This window comes from Anopheles coustani, chromosome X, assembly GCF_943734705.1.
Source record: "Anopheles coustani chromosome X, idAnoCousDA_361_x.2, whole genome shotgun sequence".
Lineage (NCBI taxonomy): Eukaryota > Metazoa > Arthropoda > Insecta > Diptera > Culicidae > Anopheles > Anopheles coustani.
The window spans coordinates 3,598,068-3,620,660 of NC_071290.1; the positions used below are offsets into that span (position 1 = coordinate 3,598,068).

General features: G+C 45.7%; 1 protein-coding gene across 1 annotated transcript in view; it reads left to right on the forward strand.

Moving 5' to 3' along the window:
• The window catches only part of LOC131268864 (uncharacterized), a 72,989-nt gene that overhangs the window by 22,741 nt on the left and 27,655 nt on the right, over positions 1-22,593 (forward strand). The window contains exons 2-6 of the mRNA XM_058271153.1: positions 13,962-14,153; positions 14,245-16,170; positions 16,201-16,534; positions 17,161-17,627; positions 17,693-17,779. Coding sequence (XP_058127136.1) covers positions 13,962-14,153; positions 14,245-16,170; positions 16,201-16,534; positions 17,161-17,627; positions 17,693-17,779 — 3,006 coding nt within the window. The remainder of the gene's footprint in view (positions 1-13,961; positions 14,154-14,244; positions 16,171-16,200; positions 16,535-17,160; positions 17,628-17,692; positions 17,780-22,593) is intronic.

The following is a 22,593-nucleotide window of genomic DNA, read 5'->3' on the forward strand; positions in this document are numbered from 1 at the left end:
GACACCTCGTCCATCATTTGTATCTAGAGAACGTACGAGAGTGTTAATTAGCTGCAGGAAGTAAAAAACCCACAGCATCTCATTAGAAAGCACAGTTTTCTTCCATCTTTCCCGCGCTTTGGCTTGGGATGGCGTTGAAAATTGGGCACACCGACACACATCAGCAGCGTGGAAAATGGGATATGCACACACCCTCAGCACGATTACCATTCATCAGCCAATCGAACGCGCCAAGTGTGGCGAACCATTGGGTGGCTAATCCCACGCCCGTGAGGGGGGGAGGAGGGTGGGGTGGAAGTAAAGCATCGGATGTGTCCTTTTTCGGTAGCGAAAAACGCACGCGCACCAATCGATATTCAAAGCAGCGCGATTAAGTTGGTGCGCGTCTCGGCGGCGGCCAAGCGAAGCCAAGGAAGAAGGGTTCGTCGCCTGTACGCCGTGTGTCGCTCGCGCAAGTCTTTCGTATTTCTGTTGGAAGCCCTCCGCTTACGCAATTGATTGGCGTGTGAATTCATCCGGGACGCAGCCTCTCTGGGAGGAGGAGGGGGGGGGGGCGATTGTGTGCTCTCCCGTTTGACAAAAAAAAAGAAGAAAAAAAAGAAGCGTGACGCAATTTTCGCATACCGCGGATGTTGTTTCTTTCTTTTTCCGCACTTTTATGCTGTTCTGTCGTTTTTTCCCCCCCGTTCGGATCAAATTTGAATACGGCAGAATTAAGTGAAACGGGCAGTGAAGGGGGGTCCAGGGGTGTTCCAGGTGTTGCGCGCGCGAAAGGTGTCACTTGGCTTTGGCACTTGAAGCACTGCGAACGTGTTTTTAGAAAAACGAATTCGAAGCGAGAAAAAAACAGGACACCCAAAGTGCGCGGTGTTACTCCACCGGCACGCAGTTTTTCTTTATTCAAATTTATTTACCTGCTTCCTTCCTGTCAAAACATGGCACACAAATGGTCCGTTCGATCTAACAGTAAGATATACGTACTCTCGTTCGGAAAGAAACGAATTGGGGGTGAAGTGTTCGCCTTAGAGTTCGATCACTTGAATGACATTTCTGTTACGAAACTGACCTAGACGGAAATGGCAGCGAACATAGGAATGAATAAGAGTAGAGAATGGAGAAAACAGGACAGAGCTACATTTGTTTGTTGTTTTGCGAGAATATTTTTCGGAAGCTCGTTGAATTTAGTATAAGTATTTCAAAGAAGTTCCCCATTTTACGAACAACACGTAGTTTACGTTACGAGGAATAAAAGCTTATAATAATATACAAAATAATGGAATATTATAAGGATTATTATTAATTATTTAGGCAAAAGTCTGTATCTAACTATTGCTAATATGTTTTTTCTAACAAATCGTTTCGTTTCACATATATTTTAAACTCATGTTAACTACTTTACAAACAATTCGATGCCGAAAAACTGAAGTATGGAACCTTTACACCATTAGAGTAATATTCACAATTCACTTAGATAAGGATACGAAAATAAAACAAACTGCCCCCATATTTTATTTAAATTAAAAATCGATAAAAAATCAATGTGTAGCAGGAAAAGGCAAAAACTAAACCATCATTGGAAAAAATATGAAAAGGAATAGGTAGAAAAAAGGATTAAATGTAAGAAAAAGAGAAAATTAGAATGAACTAAAGCAAGTTAGTTTAGGGATAGAAAAAAGATTCAAAAAGTATGTTTTAGACTGACAAGCTGTTATAACTTGCCTCTCATCATTAAACCTTTGCAGAGGTCTTAGCATAAAAAAAAACCATTGTGCTCCAGCTGTTCCGTCGGGAATGCACATACTGTGAAAGGGCAGATCAAAGATCAAGCTAGAGAAAAGTAAGAAGAAGAAAAAAAAAGAGCTGAAGGACGGACAACGGTATCGGACTAACGCAGCGAATACGGAAGAATACGGGGCTGCTTTGTGACAGTAATGAAACGGCCTAATGATTTGCTAAACGGTCCGGGAGCAAAGTGGGAAATAAATTATTCGACCCATGGCACCAGTCACCAGGCCACGGACACACACACACACACACACACTTCCCAGATATGCATGTGTTTTACGATCCCCAACGCCGCGTTCTTGGAGTTGTTCTGTTTTCTTTTTTTTCGAGGCACACTGGTACTGGTTGGCACTTTTCGCAGCATGCACAACCCCGGAGTATATCTCCCCCCTGTGTTCGTTGGGAGGTACGATAAGGAGCACCCTCCACCCGGGGGTCCCTTTGCCAGGTTGTGCGTCCAACGCAAGAAGCGAAGGGTTACGATTTGAGGAGGGAGGAGATGGCGGCGGGGAGTACGTTGGCAGCAGTTGGCAGCTGGAGGTCGCCGTTTCATGTGTCGTTAGAATTATTCGCTTTGGCGCTCGTTGCGGACCACAGTGGGGACACCGGTTGGACATATGCAGTCGATGTATGTAATCAATCGGAAAATACTAATTCAATCCATTGCAAGTTGAATACCGAAGTTGAAGTAATTGATAAAACGGGTCGAGTGTTGTGCTTTTTCACTTAACAATAGTCCTATTTCGCTAAAACTCTTATTACCGGATATAAGCTGAGCGTGAACAACTGCAAACATTCAAAATAAGCTTTTTCAATTTAAATATCAAAACAAAAAGACACACAAGCCACCATTGCATATGTTTCTTAGACGAAAATATAAACAAAAAACATGTACAATATAAAAGCAGTGTGAAACGAAACCTAAAAACTATATCAAAGTTATTAAACGAACTGTTTTCGAAAAGCAAGCAAAGGTTAAACTTTTGTAACAATTATAGTTCACTAGTTTATAGCTCTAATACTATACTAGTGTAAAGAACTTATAAAATAAATGAAAAAAGCAACATAAAACTATAGTAATATTAAAAGCAAGTTCTTTGGGAAGCTTAGTCTTTGATTGGCCTTCATAAATCGTTGGTTTAACAAATGTTAATAACAAATTTTATTAAAAAGGATTGTACTAAATAAGTGTGCTAAAAATGCTTGGCAGTCAACGTGATAAAAAACAACAGAAAAAAACATGCAACTCCAACTTTGGTGAAGAGGATAAAATGGGAATGAAAATTTGATTTAGTTGTGACATTTTTCCCGCAGTAACATAAGCATGTCTTGCAGTAAACTTTGCGCGTTTCAACTATCAATTGAATTGTTGATGTTGTAAAAAGATAAGCAAACATTAACATGGGTTGCAATTGACATTAACCCAACGTGCGCGATTAAGACGCGATTGATAAAGCAAACTATGGCCATAAAATTATCGATAATCCAATCCGGGTGAATGTGAGCCTGAACCGCCGGTTGCATCCTATTTGTTTGGTCGTAGCTTCGCCTCATTATCATACTCCGCGCTGCGTTGCGCCGGAGCAATTAAATTAACAGTAAAATAAAAGTTTTCCAATGACAGCCGCCTGCTTGAGCCGCGCGTCGCCGTACCATCATGATGTAAGACACGATTGTGTTTAGTATTTTTTCAAATTAATTATCAACGGATGATGCAATTGTGCAGGGAATTAGCGGGGGACGGACCGAAAGGCATAAAACGATGATCTTGAGGCGATGGATGATTTGAAATGCATATTTACGCTTTATGGTTGTAGCGAGCGCTTTTTTAGAAAGGTTGCAAACAGCTGCGCACTGCGTGCCTGAGACCTTATAACTATCGAAGGGTTGTAAATCATCAGGAAAGATAAAAAGACCGACTGTTAGAATGTGGACATAAAAATGTGTAACCTTGTTTTAATAGATTGAAGTTTATTTCAGCTTCAATAGCTGCCTTTGCCATGATCTTTCCACATTTCGTCTCCTTTCTAGTAGTTGTTGTAGTAAAAATTCTATTTTTCTTACTGGACAAGGAACGTTTCAATACATGTTGGTCCCAAATCTGGCTTCCTTTCTGTTTTACACTCTCGGCGGTCTTTCCACTTTCAAAATATGTTTTTTCCCAAATTTAATTCTTTTACATTTTCATTGTTTTGTTGTATTTCCTTTTCTAAATAAGTTATTGTTTCTTCATGCTTTTATCTTACTATACCTTCGTATATACTTTGGCGAAGTTTTCGTTTTTGTTGTTTTGTGTTTTCATTATTCTATTAGGGTTTTCATTCCAACTTTCCAAGCTCGGATGTTTCCCACATACTTTTGATTTACATCACATTAACCTTCTTTCTACTAGTTGTTGTAAAAAAAGTTTTCCCTTTCTCAGCTGATCTACTCAGCTTGGTCCTAAATCTGGCTTCCTTCTTTTTTTTTGCTGTCTTTTCATTTTCAATGAAGTTTATGCTTTTTTAAATCTTATTCTGGACCAGTTTCATAATATTATCTTCTCGCTGTATTTTTAAATAAGTTTATGTATATTTAAACCGTATCTAGGTCTACTTTTGCATAGTCTTCGACTTAGTTTTCGATTTTGATATTTTTGTTTAAAATTGATCGCCTTTTTCATTTAGTTTTCATAATTGAACACTCAGTTACGGATTAAGGTTTTCACTTCAGCTTTCCGAGCTCGGATGGTTCCCAGAGACTTTAGGGTTTGCAACACAACCACACGCTGCTTAAGCCAATTGAACCGTGTATGTACCAGACGTATACTCATGCCCGCCATGAATGAACAGTCACTGCAGGTTCAATCGATCCTGTCGAAAGGCGCAAAGAATAAAAAAAAAAAAAAAAAGAAGGAGCCGAACAAAGCACGCCCTTATTATATCACTACAAAGTGTGGCCCTTTGCATCGCGTCTCTCGCCACATTGTGTACGCCCCTGGGTTTTGTGCAACCTTGCATACCGTGGTTCCTGTCTTTTGTTGCATTCCCGGCTACCGCTGCTATAAGCCGCGCAGCGCAGCTGTAGGAGCCGTCACACACAGTTCATCATTCGCATACTGTTGACGCCAGTAATTGAGAGAGTGAGTGCGCGAGCTCGCCTCGGCAAGTGTGGGAAAGTCGTCCGCAGGGATGTTAATGATGTGCTTTTGATGTGAGCGCGCGCGCGCACGCTGCACGAAAATGGAAGCAAGCGACGAACGGCCTTACGGCGCAGAAACAGCGCACGCGCTTCATCAAGTGCGCTTTCGCGCGGGGGGGCAACAAATCTGTCTTCATTTGTTCCTTTTTGCCCAGCTCTTCGTTCAAGGGGGTGAAAAAAAAACACACCCGAACGAAATTGCACCCAAATAAATCGGTCGGAAAAAGGACGAATGATAAAAGCTCTCTCTCCAAGCAAGCGATGAACCCTTCGCTTCGGTTCGATTTATGTTAATAACAACTTTGTTATACAAATCACCATTTCGTTAAACACCGGTGCTTTTCCAGGTGCACATGATGTACCTTTGCTTCCCGTCTCTATCCCCTCCCCCTCCTCCCCCCACTACTTGATAGCTCGAGGGATTTCGATTTGTCACCTTAAGTGCCGCCAAGTGCGAGCCCGCCTCCGTGCACCGCCCCTAAGTGGCACCGAACATTTTCCATTTCCCTCATCAAGCACTCTCGGAGGGGGGTTGGTTCCTGCTTCACATCATGTTTCATTCCCTGTACCTTGCTTCTTGTTTTCTTCTCCTCCTGCGTTTATACATTCTTGCTTCGCTTATTTCTTTTTGCAAGCCGTTTGCAGAAGATTCTTATTGCACAGGTGGCCAGCAGAACAAAGCCACACAGACATAAAAAAAAGCTCCGCGCCGGCGACGATGACGATAATGATGATGATGATGAAGGTTCCGTCCGGGATTTGCAGCCGGTTGCGAAAGAAAGCGCTCGTCCTTCGCCCTCTCCACGTGACGGAAAGAAATGGAATAATTATAGACTTTTATTATCAATTTGGTGTACATTAACCGCAACACCTCGTTGCCAGGCGTTCCTACAACACCTCCCTCCCCTTCGCTCGTTGCAATTAATTGTGTGCGAACCTGTTGCGCCGCGGGAAAACCCCTCCGCGCGGTTAATGTGTGCTTGATGTGTTGGTTGCTTGTTGTTTTTTTTTTCTTCTCTTTTCTTTCACTTTTTCACCTCAATCTATTGCGGCCGTGTGGTGTCCTGTGGTCGTCGTGCGTTGTCCGTGACTCACCCGCCACCCTTGGTTTCCCGGCGGACAAGACAAATGATCGTCCGACGCGGGAGGAGAAAAAAGGGCTTTCTGATTTAGCGATGGTTTTTCTTCTCATTGCGCTTTTATCTCCCGTATCCACGTTATCCTGCATGCTGTGTTTGTGTGTGTGTGTGCTTCCCATTTGAAACCGACCGACGCTCTCTAGCTCCTGGAGATTCCGCTTTTCCCTCGCTACGCACGTTCGCTAGTGTGCGCACTCTCGTCGTCATTCATCAATCCGATGTCTACCTCGGGCAACGTTAACTGTTCGATGGGGGGTAATCAGGTGTGCGACACGACGGGGTGATGTGTGCTGTCCTTCGCTGCCTTTTTTTGTGTGCTGCCCCTCCGCCGTTTCCATTAATGTCCTGCGGAAAACGGAACAGCTATATTAATGGAGCAGCGGGAGCAACCCGGAGTCGGAGTTTGAGTAATATCGTTGGGCGGCGCTCGAGCTTTTTAGTTTTGATGTGCGGCTACTGCGCTACTGGGAGCCCTCATTAATTTTACGCCAGCCTCTGATCTCCGAAGCCGCCTTTGGCACCCTTAATCCCTCGTGGTTCGTTCGGCGATTTTTATAAGCTTTTCTGCGCGCGCAGAAAAAGGGCCAAAGGAAAAAAAACCGAAACTGCCCGATACTTCGTTGGAAAAACGGGCCAAAAGAAACACACAGACACAGGTTGTGATTTTAAAATACACACTACGCGAACTTTGTTTGCTTCAATTGCTAATTTAATGTTTTTGTTTTATTTTTCTATCGTCAGATTGAAGACCCAATTTCCCCTAAATGTATGCAATTACACACTTTGTGAAATAAGAATATCACAAAGTAAACCGATCTAAACATCTACCAATCACGAACTGAAGTAAGACGGTTTAAAAAAAAGATTTAAGTTAAGCTTACGTCCTATTTAAGCGAACACAACAATAGCGAAGCAATGAACTAGAGAAGAACAACATCCAAAATCCTGCAGAGTTGTAACTTCAGGTGGAAAAAGGAGTAATCAATGTAAAAAAAAACAAAGCGACTAACGGTAATCAATTCGACACTAGAACACATTGCTTTGGAATTTAGCGATAAAACTTTTCTATTGTTTTGAAGATTTTTAAAATCTGTAAACGACTGCTTTTTATATATTTGCGGGCTATCTTTTGGCATTTTTAAATTTTGATGTACCTCTTTATCATAATCATAATGTCGTATTTCATAGATCTCAAGTAACGCCAGAAATTGATCTAACAGTTGTGGTTTTTTTTTCAAATTTTCCATAGGTTGTTTCTGTCCTGTGCTTTGTTCCATTATTCCATAAAGTTTTATATTTTTGTTCAATTTTTCCCTTGTTTAGGTAATGTTTTCTAATACTTAGACTTTGTTTTTGAAATTTTGGTTTTGATTATTCAACTTATGTTCGCATCCAGTGACGGAGAAATAAGTAAAAATAAAATTCCACATTTACGGAGCTCTTCCTGGTGGCAAGCGATGCATGTGATTGCATTGATTACGCTGCTGCAACATCGGCGCTGAAGGGGATGACCTTCCGTGCAGCTTTCTTTTCTGCTTACCCCGTCGCGCCTCTCCCTTCACCGGGAGGATGATGTCTTGCTCTTCCTTGCGCTATGCTAATCCGCGTCCAATCATGACCGTTCAATCATTCGTTCGTTTCGAACGCAAAGCAGCCGAAGGCCTCTCCTGTATGGGTGCATTTGCGGTTTTCGGGATGGCCTGGTGTAGCCGTTGCCGGCGGCGGCGTCTCGGTTTGGTACCGGGTGATTGATTTTTGTCTTCGTTCTGCTACACCGGAGTTGTTTTTATGCAAATGACAGCTTGGAGACAAAAGAAAAAAGCACCTCAAGCTAATGAGAAACCACCGTAAACAAGTGTTGAAGCATCTCTTACTATGTTCTTACTCTGTTTACGCAACAAACGAGGGAAGTTACTAACAAAATGTTGGAAGTTTTACTTAAAACTTAAAATTCACTTCAGCTAAGATGCACAACAAAGCTCTAAAAGGGCTCTAATGAAAATGTTACTCCAAAACGCAAGAATGTAAACGGGTGCAACAGTGAACCAAGTGAAAAAAAGGGCTTTACACATTGATTGGTTTGCTGCGCGCCTTCTCCGTTACAATGTGGTTTTATGTATGTGTATTCGGCGTTCGGCGTTCGAGATGAATTATCTCGCTCACCCTCACCCTCTCTCTCTCTCTGCGTTTATCCAATCTTTCATATTATGCCACCGAGATGACGCCAGGACATTGTGGACGTACCCAGAATGCATTTATGTGCTGAAACACACACACACACACGCGCGCGCGAAAAAAATGTTTTAACAGATAAAAGCAAAACTGAAACAAAAATTGATGATTCACGGAACCTGATGTCGGCGTGCGGAAATGCTCTAAAAACGCCAAAAAGATTAAACTTTGCGTTGTTTTTTTTTTGTCTTCCCTCCCCACCGTCCGTGCATCGCTCCGAGATGAAAGACTTCAACGGATCCGCAAGCAGGAAACCTTAAATAAAATTAATGCACATATCCCGAGCCTTTTTTCGTGGTTAATTTTTCTTGGTTGTGGAAGCATTTTCCCAGCGTTCGATTCGTTTGTCTGAATTGAAGGGTGTTTTTTTTTCGTCTACCTTTTGTTTGTTGCATCGCCCTTTCCCCCCCCCCCCCCCCCCCCCCCCCCTTTCCCTTCCTGCGTTCGCGCGCAATAACTTACTCGAGCGTCCTGCGTGTGAAGCGCGCTGCAATTGAAAATTATCAACCGTGATGAGTTAAAAAAGGATTGTAATTATCGTAACAGTGGCGCGGACCCCTCTCGCCGACTGATTTATGCCTTGTCCGCCGCATCTCCGCCAACTTCACCCTCCTTCTCTCCATTTCGGTTTTCTCCAATCCGGTGGGAATCCGGCGGCGAAAGATTGTAATCTTCCCTTTTGCGGTAGCAAAAGTGGCGGCAGTCGCTTTTTTTCGGTGACGCGTGTTTTTTTGTTCTGTCTCTTCTTCCCTTTTTTGTTTATAAATTGACGAAGGAAATCAGATTAAGCATTAAGTGTAACGCGCACAGCCGGTGGAAGCGATCTACGCACCCCCCCTATTGATTACTTAAAGCACAAATTCTGTAAGGAACATGAAAATGGCGAAATTCTTTTGCTGAAACTGTTGTATTCTTTGATTTATCTTTTGTATACTTTTCTCTTCTTTCTATTAACCATCACGTACTTTAATTGATCAATTTTTGATGTCCTTTTTCGTTTCCGTTTTACGGTTTTTATCATTTGTTGATAATTGTTCACACTAAAATTAAACAGAAAATATCCTTTAGCATGTTCCCAATCCAAGGTTCTCACTAGAGAGCTACCTTCAACTCCTTTACGTCAGCATCACCCTTGATTGTGACCTATGACACACTTATTGGATTGTTTTATGTTACTTCACCCGGGCAACGGTGATGCTTCAGCTTCTTCATCAATTGATTTACCATGACCATCATACATACACGTCCTCTGTGTGTGTGTGTGTGTGTGTGTGTGTGTGTGTGTGTGTGTGACGAGACATGTTTTCCTGGTTTTGCATTTGGTTTTCTGTGTTTTTTTTTTTTGCTTTCTTTTAAGTCCGTCTGCAAACGCGGTCAAGTTCCGTCCCGGAGCGAAATTGGTCGTAACTTGTTTTATGATCATCACCCCTAAGTGAATTATGTGCGTCGTTTGTATGCGTGCGAAAGAAGCGACGTCTTGGAAAGGTATCGATCAAAGCTGTTCGGATAACCCACCTCCCCCACGCCCCCTCCCCCCCCCCCCCCTTTACCTCTCCTTCCAACGGGTGTGGTTTGCTTATGAGTATTAAATTATTTAAATTCTTTACGACCGCCCGGACGAACCGGGGGGGGAAAAGAAAGGAAGAAAGGATGACCAGAGGTCCGTGTAGATGCTCGCGCGCACTCCAGTTGCTGCGCGCCCGGGAGTCTTATGGCGTTCTGGTGTTTATGCTTTACGACGACCTCGGCCGAACCTCCTGCGAGCCTCGACCATGTTTCCCTTCCGGAGGGATTGGTTATTGTTTTTTTGTTTTGCTTTGCTTTAAGCAGACCACAGCAGGAACTCTTCGAAGGAACTCAATTACCGGCATCCCATGTATTTTTTTTTACTTTTCGTTTCGTGTGTGTGTTGCATTTCACAAGCCTCTGCGCTTCTGCTGCGTCTAATATGTTCGCGGCAAAAAAAAAACAAGACACTGGAAACTTTGGCCCCGGAGGGAGGGAGTTCGAGTAAAGTTCGCGGAGAGCGATAGGACGGGCGGGTACGGATCCCATTTCCCGTTTTACGAGCACCTTTTACGATAATTTTCAAATGTAAATTATAATTGCATCCCGCGGTAATTACTTCATAAATAAATATGCCCACGGACCGTCGAAGCAGACCTTGAGACGGAACCCAGCAGCAGCAGCGTCGTAAATGTCGCTCGCGCAGCAGCTCCGGGTTCCGGGACGACAAGGCCTCTTCAGCGTTTGGGTCTTGATCCATCCGAGACAACGTCGGATGGGCAGACTGCCAGAAGCCGGATCGCTTTTTGGCTTCCTTCTAGCTTCCGACGTTAGATTAGGCCATTTCCCCCAAGCCACCCGGAGTTGCGGAAGGTTATAGGGTCCGAGGTGAGGTGAACGGACGAACTCTTCGACCTCGCCCTGCCGTAAAAATACAGCGTCAAACGGGAGACGCTGTAAAGGAATATAACGCGCGTCGTTTCGACTCAACAAGGATCAATAAATCAATCGTACCGGGAGATGTGTGGGAGATTTACAACGCTCCTGAGTGCCGCATCCGTGCTCTATCGCTTTATATATATACAGCGAAGGAGCGTTCCGCGGGGATTGGTAGACCGGGATCCGGCGGCGAAAGATTGTAATCTTCCCTTTTGCGGTAGCAAAAGTGGCGGCAGTCGCTTTTTTTCGGTGACGCGTGTTTTTTTGTTCTGTCTCTTCTTCCCTTTTTTGTTTATAAATTGACGAAGGAAATCAGATTAAGCATTAAGTGTAACGCGCACAGCCGGTGGAAGCGATCTACGCACCCCCCCTATTGATTACTTAAAGCACAAATTCTGTAAGGAACATGAAAATGGCGAAATTCTTTTGCTGAAACTGTTGTATTCTTTGATTTATCTTTTGTATACTTTTCTCTTCTTTCTATTAACCATCACGTACTTTAATTGATCAATTTTTGATGTCCTTTTTCGTTTCCGTTTTACGGTTTTTATCATTTGTTGATAATTGTTCACACTAAAATTAAACAGAAAATATCCTTTAGCATGTTCCCAATCCAAGGTTCTCACTAGAGAGCTACCTTCAACTCCTTTACGTCAGCATCACCCTTGATTGTGACCTATGACACACTTATTGGATTGTTTTATGTTACTTCACCCGGGCAACGGTGATGCTTCAGCTTCTTCATCAATTGATTTACCATGACCATCATACATACACGTCCTCTGTGTGTGTGTGTGTGTGTGTGTGTGTGTGTGTGTGTGTGTGACGAGACATGTTTTCCTGGTTTTGCATTTGGTTTTCTGTGTTTTTTTTTTTTGCTTTCTTTTAAGTCCGTCTGCAAACGCGGTCAAGTTCCGTCCCGGAGCGAAATTGGTCGTAACTTGTTTTATGATCATCACCCCTAAGTGAATTATGTGCGTCGTTTGTATGCGTGCGAAAGAAGCGACGTCTTGGAAAGGTATCGATCAAAGCTGTTCGGATAACCCACCTCCCCCACGCCCCCCCCCCCCCCCCCCCCCTTTACCTCTCCTTCCAACGGGTGTGGTTTGCTTATGAGTATTAAATTATTTAAATTCTTTACGACCGCCCGGACGAACCGGGGGGGGAAAAGAAAGGAAGAAAGGATGACCAGAGGTCCGTGTAGATGCTCGCGCGCACTCCAGTTGCTGCGCGCCCGGGAGTCTTATGGCGTTCTGGTGTTTATGCTTTACGACGACCTCGGCCGAACCTCCTGCGAGCCTCGACCATGTTTCCCTTCCGGAGGGATTGGTTATTGTTTTTTTGTTTTGCTTTGCTTTAAGCAGACCACAGCAGGAACTCTTCGAAGGAACTCAATTACCGGCATCCCATGTATTTTTTTTTACTTTTCGTTTCGTGTGTGTGTTGCATTTCACAAGCCTCTGCGCTTCTGCTGCGTCTAATATGTTCGCGGCAAAAAAAAAACAAGACACTGGAAACTTTGGCCCCGGAGGGAGGGAGTTCGAGTAAAGTTCGCGGAGAGCGATAGGACGGGCGGGTACGGATCCCATTTCCCGTTTTACGAGCACCTTTTACGATAATTTTCAAATGTAAATTATAATTGCATCCCGCGGTAATTACTTCATAAATAAATATGCCCACGGACCGTCGAAGCAGACCTTGAGACGGAACCCAGCAGCAGCAGCGTCGTAAATGTCGCTCGCGCAGCAGCTCCGGGTTCCGGGACGACAAGGCCTCTTCAGCGTTTGGGTCTTGATCCATCCGAGACAACGTCGGATGGGCAGACTGCCAGAAGCCGGATCGCTTTTTGGCTTCCTTCTAGCTTCCGACGTTAGATTAGGCCATTTCCCCCAAGCCACCCGGAGTTGCGGAAGGTTATAGGGTCCGAGGTGAGGTGAACGGACGAACTCTTCGACCTCGCCCTGCCGTAAAAATACAGCGTCAAACGGGAGACGCTGTAAAGGAATATAACGCGCGTCGTTTCGACTCAACAAGGATCAATAAATCAATCGTACCGGGAGATGTGTGGGAGATTTACAACGCTCCTGAGTGCCGCATCCGTGCTCTATCGCTTTATATATATACAGCGAAGGAGCGTTCCGCGGGGATTGGTAGACTTTCTTTCCACAAAGCTTGACACGAATAGAAATGGCCGGTTTTTGGAAAAAGTGACACACATTGCAAGTAACCTCAAACTACTTTAGTTACATGTGTGCTGTACCAATGTCCAGAGAAATCATCATCTAGCGTTATTTTTGTCGACTGGAACCTCAATTCCTGGTTATCAATTGAATATCTTACCGCTAAAACCTCAATTCTTTAAATAGCGCATCAATGTTTGTCTCTAAGAGGTCTCCTTTTGACAGAGAGCATCAATGTTTGCCTAGAAGGGATCAAGTTTGTGTCCCTGTTTGAAAACAAGAAAGTTGAACAAAGCTTTGGTTAGTCTCGACCTAAGCTCAAACAATTATAAACAACCATGTTTACAGACACGAGTACATTTTTACTTGATTTTCTTTTACTCAACTCGATAAGCGATGAACTCCGCGATAAGAATTTTCATAGAAGCTCTCTCACCAACTTCACTTGTTTCGTTTGTTGTTGATACTCCGGCGGTAGATGTGTCAATTTTCGGACATTATTTCTCATCAACAATGCATAGTTTCTGTTTTGAACCCATCTATTTTAAATCAAAACAAATTTTAATCTTCTTATTGAAACTCTTGCGAAAGAATAAACATGAAATTTGAGCGAAAAGTAAATGACTACGAGACAAAATACGTTTGCGTTAGAGATAAAACTGTTTGCTTTAGAGACAAAAGCTATAGAAGATAGCCTCTTATATCTTCCTTTCTTTTCCTTAACATAGGCAATGCCTGGTTGTCAAATTGTTCGCGCGCACAAGTTCGCAACGTCTACGGCTTGCTTTACATCCAGTATGATTGTTGTCAAATGACAACGTTGACAGGACTCCAAAATGGTGTGATCGGATGAAAACCATGATAAAGCTTAAACTATTACTTGGGTTGTTACATAACCTACCTTGTCGAACGCTTCGGTGAAGCTTCCCCGATGTACGCACAGCTGCTCATATGCTTCTCTTCCGTTTCGTTGTTTTCTTTTCGGTGTTTTCCCATCCAGGTTGTTCTATCGGCCTGTTCGTCGTACTTTCAATCGCTATTCCTCGACCACCCGGCCCGGCACCCGATTGTCATACTGAAGGACGTTCGCTTCGCCGAGCTGCGCACACTGATCGAATTCATGTACAAGGGCGAGGTAAATGTCGAGTACTGTCAGCTTTCGGCACTGCTAACCACAGCCAAATCGCTGAAGGTAAGTTGCTTCCCTCCACCGCTCCGGTTCGGATTTCGCGTGCAGCGATGAACTAACGCGGGATGTTGTTGTTGTTTACATTCGACCGCAGGTCAAGGGTTTGACGGAGATGACCAATCAGAGCAGCCCGCTGACGGAGCCGAAGCTAGAACCAGAACGACTGAGACCGCACAGCAGTAGTCATGGCGTCGGTGGAAGTGGCGGCGGCGGCGGAGGCAGCAGTAGCAACAGCAGCAGCAACAGTGCAGCAACCGGAGTGCTGGCAGCATCGGAGGCCATCCTTCCCACCAACCTCTCGACCACGATCCCGACGGCCACCATGGCGCACTTGAGCAGTGGGAGTGCGGTAGGCGTAGGCGTAGGCGGCAGCAGCAGCAGCACCACCAACACCAGTAGCTCTTCCAACACCGACGTCACCACGACCGCTCCAAGCGTCACCCACAGCAGCAACAGCGGCAGCACCAGCGTCACCACGATCACCGCCTCCACCGGTGGCAACAACGATGCCCCTGGCGGCTCCGAATCGCTGGACGCTGGCGGTGCACTGGACACCAAACGGTCCCATCATCACCAACATCATCATCACCATCAACATCAGCAGCAGCAGCATCATCCTCACCTGCACCAGCAGCTGCTGCTCGCGGAGCAGCACTACGCGCCGCATACGGCCCGTCTCACACCCGGCGGCGTTGCGGACCTAACCTCGTTCGGCAAGAGCCACCCGGGCGGGGTGGAGGACGAACCGGAAGCGGCCCGCTGTCGGGGTTCGCCGACGCGCCTCAAGCTCTCCCCACCGACGACGGGAGGTGCACCGCTCTCGCTGACTCGCAAGGCTCCTCGTGATAACCCGCCGGTGGGTGCGTGCTCCTCCTCAGCCTTAACCTCACCACCACCACCACCACCACCAACGGCGGCGGCGGGAGGCAGCGTGGCGGTGATATCGGCGCCATCAGCCTCCTCATCAGGGTCGTCGAAATCAACCAGTTCCTCGTTCTCCTCGCCCACCAGCCGGCCACGGGCCGTTTCGTCCACGACCAAGGATGGGAAGGCGACCCTAGTGTCGCATCCTACCGCGGGCGGTGACGAGGGTATCCTGTCGTCGCAGCTCGCCGCCGCCGCCGTTAGCAGCGAGAACGATGGTAGCGCAGCAACGCCGCTACACGAGCAGGAACCACCGGAACACGGCGACGATGACGACGACGAGGACGACGAGGACGACATTCACCATCACCCGGAGCAGCACCCGCACGGTGAACAGGGTGACTGCGATGGCGATGCCGGTGGAGGAGGTGAGAAGGATTCGGAAGGGCAGGCACCGTTGGTGGCGTTGGCGGAAGGTGCGACTACCAGCATGTCGCTCGCTGAAGAGAGCCACGGCCGGGTCGGCGGGAAGTCGACGGTTGTTAGCAGCAGCGGTGGAGGAGGAGGTGGTGGCAGTGTTACCGACAAAGTGACCAGCGACGGCACGAGAAGCATAGCAAACGCCGACGAGCGAACGACAGCTGAGGGAAGGGTGATAACCACCAGCAGCTCCACCGCGAGCTCGACGGAACCCCCGCCACCGAGTAGCACCCCGCCAAGGGTGAAAGGTGGTCACGGCACCCGGCGCACCGTCTCCCGGAGTCCCTCGGGGGAGGCTGACCGTCCGGTAGGCAAGTCGAAAGAAGCGCTCCTCGTCACCGACGACGATGACGTCGATGAGACGAGGGTCGATGGTGCGGCGGACAATGGGGAACCAGCGGACGAGCGTGCACTGATGGCCGGTCACGGGCGGCACGAGCTCCGGGTGGGAGTAAGATCGGCCGACCGTTTGGAGCAGCGCCGTCGACGCCTGAGGCCACAGCAGGTGCAGGGAGAGCAGTGTGGCTCACCCAAAGGAGGGGGCGATGAACCGCTGATGGGCGGCGGTGTAGGTGTGCACATAGTGGACGACGATGTGGTCGTCGGTGCCGGTGCCTACGACGATGACGACGACGACGACGATGATGACGACGACGACCACAACGACGATGATGACGTCGAGGACGACGATGACGACGATGCGGAGGGTGCGGGTCCGCACGATCTGCACATCTGCAGCACGGGCAGCACCGGCAGTGCGGGCAGTGGCAGTGGCATCCTGCGCCACGGGCACCGGCACCTCAATCTGCTACATCTGGCTGGTGGCCACGCGCATCATCCGACTCAGCTGGAGCTGCTCCGGTCGGCCGAGCAGCATCACCAGCAGCGGCAGCTGCTCCAACGCAGACGGCGCTCCTCGGAGGACGACCTCCCGCGACACCACCACCACCACAGCGGGACGACGAACAACACGCACGCCAGCTTCACCAACAACTCCGACGACGAGTATCAACCGCCGGTCAAGATAAAGCACGAAGTCGGTACGTACGAGCTCGGAGGCCTTAACCTGCACGTGAACGATGATGATGATGAGTGTCATCAGCCAGCAGATTAGTGATGAGAATAATAACTCATCTTACAGATTAGAATCAGATTGAATAGCCTCAACGTTGAGGTGCTACTACTCGACACAAATATCCAGAACAGGGATTCAAATCCCAAAAGAGTGAATGAGTCATCCTCAGTCAAGTTATAATCTGTAGCAAGGAATCGGAATCCAATCAGAGATTCAACAAACTTCTCTCTTCTTGTGAGATTCGAGATTCCTTTTACGTATTCAAATCTTCGTTGCGACTAGAAACTCTTTCACTTGGGATTTTGAAACTCTACCTGGGATTCGAATCCCTCATTGGGATGCACATCTATGTGACATCTATTAACTCTTTTACTGCCTCATTTGCTCTTTTGCCATCCGATTCCCTTGAAAGGATTGAAATCAAAAACAGAGTTGCACAAACATTCCGCGAGGATCTAAATCCATCAACTCAATAGTGAAATTCGGCTCACACTTCGTTCTTAGTCAGGAACCACATCACTGCACCAGATAAGAACAATGTAACGATACTGATTGTTGATTCCCCTTTTGCTCCGCTTTACCCTACAGCAGACTTCTCCGCGTTCCCCGGACTGAACATGACTATGGGCACGACCAGCGCGAGCACAAGCCTTTCCGCCGTGCTGAACTCCACTCCCGGGACGACACCCGGGAGCCTCCTGCTCGCTACCGACCTGAGGCCATCGTCCAGGGGTATCAGCGAGCAGCTACTCGCGGCGACCACCAGCACCACCAGCAGCAGTACCGTCACCGGTGGTTCCTCCGCGCAGCTCTCCTCGATCGAAGGCAAGAACGGTGAGCAGCTGCAGCAGCAACATCAGCGCAGCTCCCCGCAACACCAGCAGCACCATCCGCACCAGCGGTTGGGAACTCACCGCGCATGCGAGTCGTCGACGGCCGTCTCCGCGGCTACGGCGGCGGCGCTGGCCGTGTTCAACGCGAGCGGTCTGTCCAGCCCGCTGCCCGAACCGATCGCGGGACCCTCCGGCATGATGGGACCCGTCCAGCAGGTGCCTCTGGTTCGTAGCAGCAGTACTTGTTTACCCTTGCGACACTAACCTCACTTTCTGTCCTTCCCAAACAGTCGCTGAAGAAGGAGATCGACTGGGACCGGAGCGACGACAAGTCGTCCGGCGAGAGCTCCCTAGACTTCCGCCATCCGCACGACTCGGTAAGTGGCCGAATCGCCGGCAAACACACCTCTCCTTCTTCTGCAATGCCTTTCACTTGTACGTTGTTGTACTCAAGCTCCACCTTCCTTCCCTGGGGAAAGGAACTCCGCTAGTCCTCGTATAGTTGTGTGTGTGTGTGTGTGTGTGTGTGCGTGCGTGCGTGCGTGAGTTTCTGTATGTGTGTTTGATGTGCCTTCGCACAAGTGTGTGTGTGTGTGTTGGTGGCGCAGATATATGGAGTGCAAGCTAAAAACTTCGGACTAGCAAAGGAGGGCAAAGCAAGTGGAAATAGTCTCCGATCGACTTGCATGTGTTATTTGATGTTTTGTCGTTGTTGTTGTTGCCGCGTGGTGTGCCTACCTACGCCACCCGGTCGCCAACATTTATATGCGCAACACACACACACACACGCGCGCGCGCGGTACAGCCTTTATCAATCGTATATCAAATGGTAGCTCTCTGTTGTATTTCCAAGTTGTTTTCCTTTGTTTTCCTTGTGTTTCTCGATATGTTTTAAACAGTGATCTCATTGTTCTGCCAATTTTTACCTACAACTACTACTACTACTACTACTACTTTACCATAGATGTGCGTGTTTACGTGTATTGTTGCTGTTTTATCGAGACATTGAAGTTGTAAATGGGAGTGTTATTGTTGTGTTGCCCGGCCTCGCCTTCGCTTGCCCCTTTTTGCGGATGATGCGTGTGTTTGTTTGTGTGCGTATGTGTGCGTGTGTGTAAGGCAGGTCAGAAAGAGAGAAAAAGAGAGTAAGCGAGAAAGGGAAAAGGAGCGACTACTACTTATTGACTACTATTGTTTTGACATTCCATCCGTGTGTTTACATAACGAAAAACTTCATCAAAGAATCTGAATCTATGCTTCTTTCTAATGTATGCGAATACATTCGTGTGCATGAACTGAGTGGTGCTCCATGTGCATAATTCTGTCTGACTGGTGCATGGTGTAACGTCTGGCGGAAAATAGCAATATTAGATACACGAAAACTCCCAGGAGACGTCAAAACATCAGAAATTTTGTATTCTCGTTTTGGAGAAGCAGAAACTTTTCGAATCAAAGTACTTCTATACAGACTCAAATACACACCTCGTTTAACCTGCTCAGGAAAAACTCGTCCAAGCATAGAAAAGAAAAATGATGCTGGTTTTACTTTGTGGCTTTCGATAGCAACCCTAGTCTAAAAGTGAATACAAAACAAAGAAACACATCAAAATTGTCGGATCTATCAGTAAGAATGCATAGAGTAGAACCAGGATATCGACACAGAGGATCACATAACTAAACACATCAAAATCCTACCCTTCCTATTCAAAACAACACGTTCTGCACAACAAAAGGTGCCAATTGTGCGTGTAAACATCCCCATTCGCAGCAGTTCTTATTCCTGCTACTTGTCTCAACGTTAGAAACGCTAGTGTTTGTCTGTGTTACTTGTGTGTGGCAGGGTCTTTGAACAAAAACCAAAAGAAATTAAGGTGTTGTAATCATATCTTTATTTTATACCATACACTATTGTTTATCTTTGTTTATCTGTCTGACACAGAGCCATGCATGCGCCTTTTAAGTTTTGTGTTCCCCATTTTGTCTAATTTCCCTCGTTCCGATTCTGTTCTCTCATTTCCTCCTCCTTCTGCCTTGCCTTGCTTTGTTTTACCTTGTTTGACTATTGATATTGTTTTCTTTGTATCTGTGTATAAGTGTACATTTTTGAATGTTTTTATCGATGTCTCACTGTCTCTGTGTTGTTTCTGTCGTTTCTGTACGCCGTGGATATCGTTTTCGGTCCTCTTAAATGTATTTTCCTGTGGAAGCGTCTTGATTAGTTGGTTCTTTTCTCTTATCCGGGTAATTAAGTCCATTATCTCATTGTGGCACACGCTGGCAAACTTGTGCAAACAGACTTATTCGTATTACAATCGAAAAAATTATTGCAATGGTACAATGCTATATGTGATGGAAATTTGGTTACCAGAATTTTTGTTGCATATTTTTATTTAGTCGTTTAGGGTTTTACTCTTGAAGTAAAATATTTTGAATACACTTTTAGTCACATCATTCGACTATCAATCGTACGATTTGATGGACGCGGGCAATGCTTCCTACAGCGAGCTGTCATTTACTGTCGCTCGTCCGTTTTTTTTTTGTGTTTGTCGTTCAACGCCAGATTAACGCTCAACTTTGACGGGTCGGATATGATTGAGTTTACCTTTTATTATTGCTCCCCCTTCATGCTCTTCCCACCTGCCCGAACGGGATAATAAATTGCAAAAGCTTGTCGTGCGAAGTGCCGGATTTAAATTTTAATTGTGGAGTGCGAGCCGCAGCTCACTGTCTTCCTTACGCCACCTTTCCGCAAGACATCGCAAATGCGGCGGATGCGTTGTAAACTGCGAACGAGCGGGTCAACCGTCTGGCTGGCCAATGTATGATGTGTGTCCAGTTTGATGATTTTTTGAGCTTTGTGACGTGTTCCATTCGAACGACGACTTTACGTAACGTGAGGGAAGTGTGTTTTCCTCCCCCGATACGGTAAAATATTCATACATCGTCGTCAGCTGTCGCCACATTGTGAGGGTAGGGTTTCCGGCGCTCTTATCTGAGGGTTGAGCAACGAGCAAATGTCAATCCATTTTTAGCTTTATCCGTGGAAACACTGGGAAGTTCTTTTAAAGTTAGCAAACATTGTGAATGTTTCGTACATGCACATAAGAAAAAAGCTTGATCGAAAATTAACACCGATGAAAAGATTTTGATCATCAAAGAGAACTTTGATATTTTCAAGTTGTTTGTGAGTTGAAACTGAAACCAGCAGCTTTGCAAATCTTCAAAATATTCGTCACAATGATGGTGATGCAAAAGTCAATGAAGATGTTATCTTAACAAAACGAAATAAAACCAAACCGATGAACCAATATCCGATTGGAGACGATTTAATCGAAAAAGCAGCAAATCGAGTTCCAAGGAACAAAGCAGAGCCTTCATTCGAAATTTTCTTTTGCCCATCGTAACAATCCGTTGGAGGCAGTTTTCGCCAAATGGTGATAGTTTTCTTCCCGAATTTCCCAATTTCGCCTCGGAAATGCAACAAACAGTGTAGAATGGTGCTCCCTTTGTTGTGTCCGAATGTTTACAACACGAAGTTGAACTTGATATCCAGCGATTAGAAAGCCTTTTACATAAAAATGTTCAATGTAAACTTGTGTTCCATTTCATGCGCCGGAATGTATGCAACGGTAGTTGCATCTTCTTCAACGGACATTTTATAATAATTTTAATCCAAAACTTGGTGTATTATGAAACAGATGTGCAATATTTTTAAACTCCAGCACACATTTGGTTACGTTTTTCTGCCACTTGAATTTACAATGGCCGCAGAAATTTAACTCTTGTATGAAATCAATTTAGAAATCTTTTCCATTTACTAGTTTTAACATTGAAATTTGACAAGTTTTCGAGTGTCATTGTGCAACTTTGGTTGGAAATATTTTGTTTCATGTTGTAACCCTCAAACCCCCCCACGTTTTGCTTTAGAGACGGAGACGTTGATCCGCCTGCGACTTATTTTAGAAAAGTGTCGATGCTTGCTCGCATTCGCTTGCGTTTGCAGCCGAACACTTCCGCTCCCACATTCCCGAACCGATTTCCCTCGACAAGCGTCGAACCGATCGATGACGGTGCTGTGCCGGTGTTGGTAGCTGTCCACTATTTTGTTGCCCATTACGCCTGCAACCGTAGGTATATTTCGACATTTTCCCGACAACACACAAAGCCGTACACAAACCGTACTGTTGTCGCACCGTTGTTTGAGGAGAGGGGGGAGGGGGGGGGGGGAGGGGGGGGAGTGCCCTTCTACAGTTCCATGCAGCTGCAATTACCGCGCGCTGCGTGTTTGGGCAAAACCCGACGTACTATCGATCCACTCCGTGTAACGTTGTTCTCGCGCCGCAAGGTCGGCGAAGTTGTTGCATGTGGGCTCTTCCTGGGGGGTCTGAGTTTGGAAACAACATGCACTGCAAGATAAGAAATGCATTCCCCAGCCCCGAAAAACATCCAAGCACTAAAGAACGAAGCTGAAATGTTTTTAAGGAGAGAATAGTCTCTTGTGAGTTTTTGGAATTTTTGTAAGAAAGTTAAATTGCCTTTACATAAGCTAGAGCTGTCTTATGAATCTTCGAGATTCATTTCATTCATTCACATGAATCCATCACCTAAGATTCATTCAGATTGATTGATGAATCTTTCGAAATCTTGATGAATCTTGAATGATTCATTCCAAAACGGGGTGTCTTTTCGCAGATTTTGAGCTTTACTTTTCTTTCCTTTTAACATGAGCCAATCTTTGGAAAATTAATCTCTCATTGGAAAGATTCATGAATTTCTAAAACAAAGCAAAGCGTAAGTGAGATTCATGAATCTACATCTCTTTTTGATACGTAATCTTTTATCGTGCAAAAATACAGTACCTTTTAGTACATAACACAAACACTAGTGTTTAACACAATGTTCTATTTATTAGACAAAGGCAGGCTTGACTGACCATCTGTACGTTACACGCTAACGTTACAGGTTCAAGGAAAATCCAAGGTCAACATCATTGCAAGAAGTCGCAGACTTAATTCTTCTTCTGTAGATTTTATACACCCTGGTAGATTTCCTAAAAGCCATTACGGTTAATTTGACAAAACATAACAAACACTCTTCAGCTAATTCAATAGTATCCTTCAGCTTTTCCCTTAACAAAACGCACATCATGAAAATCCACCTCACGAAATGTCAAACTCCTCGTCGTCATTCT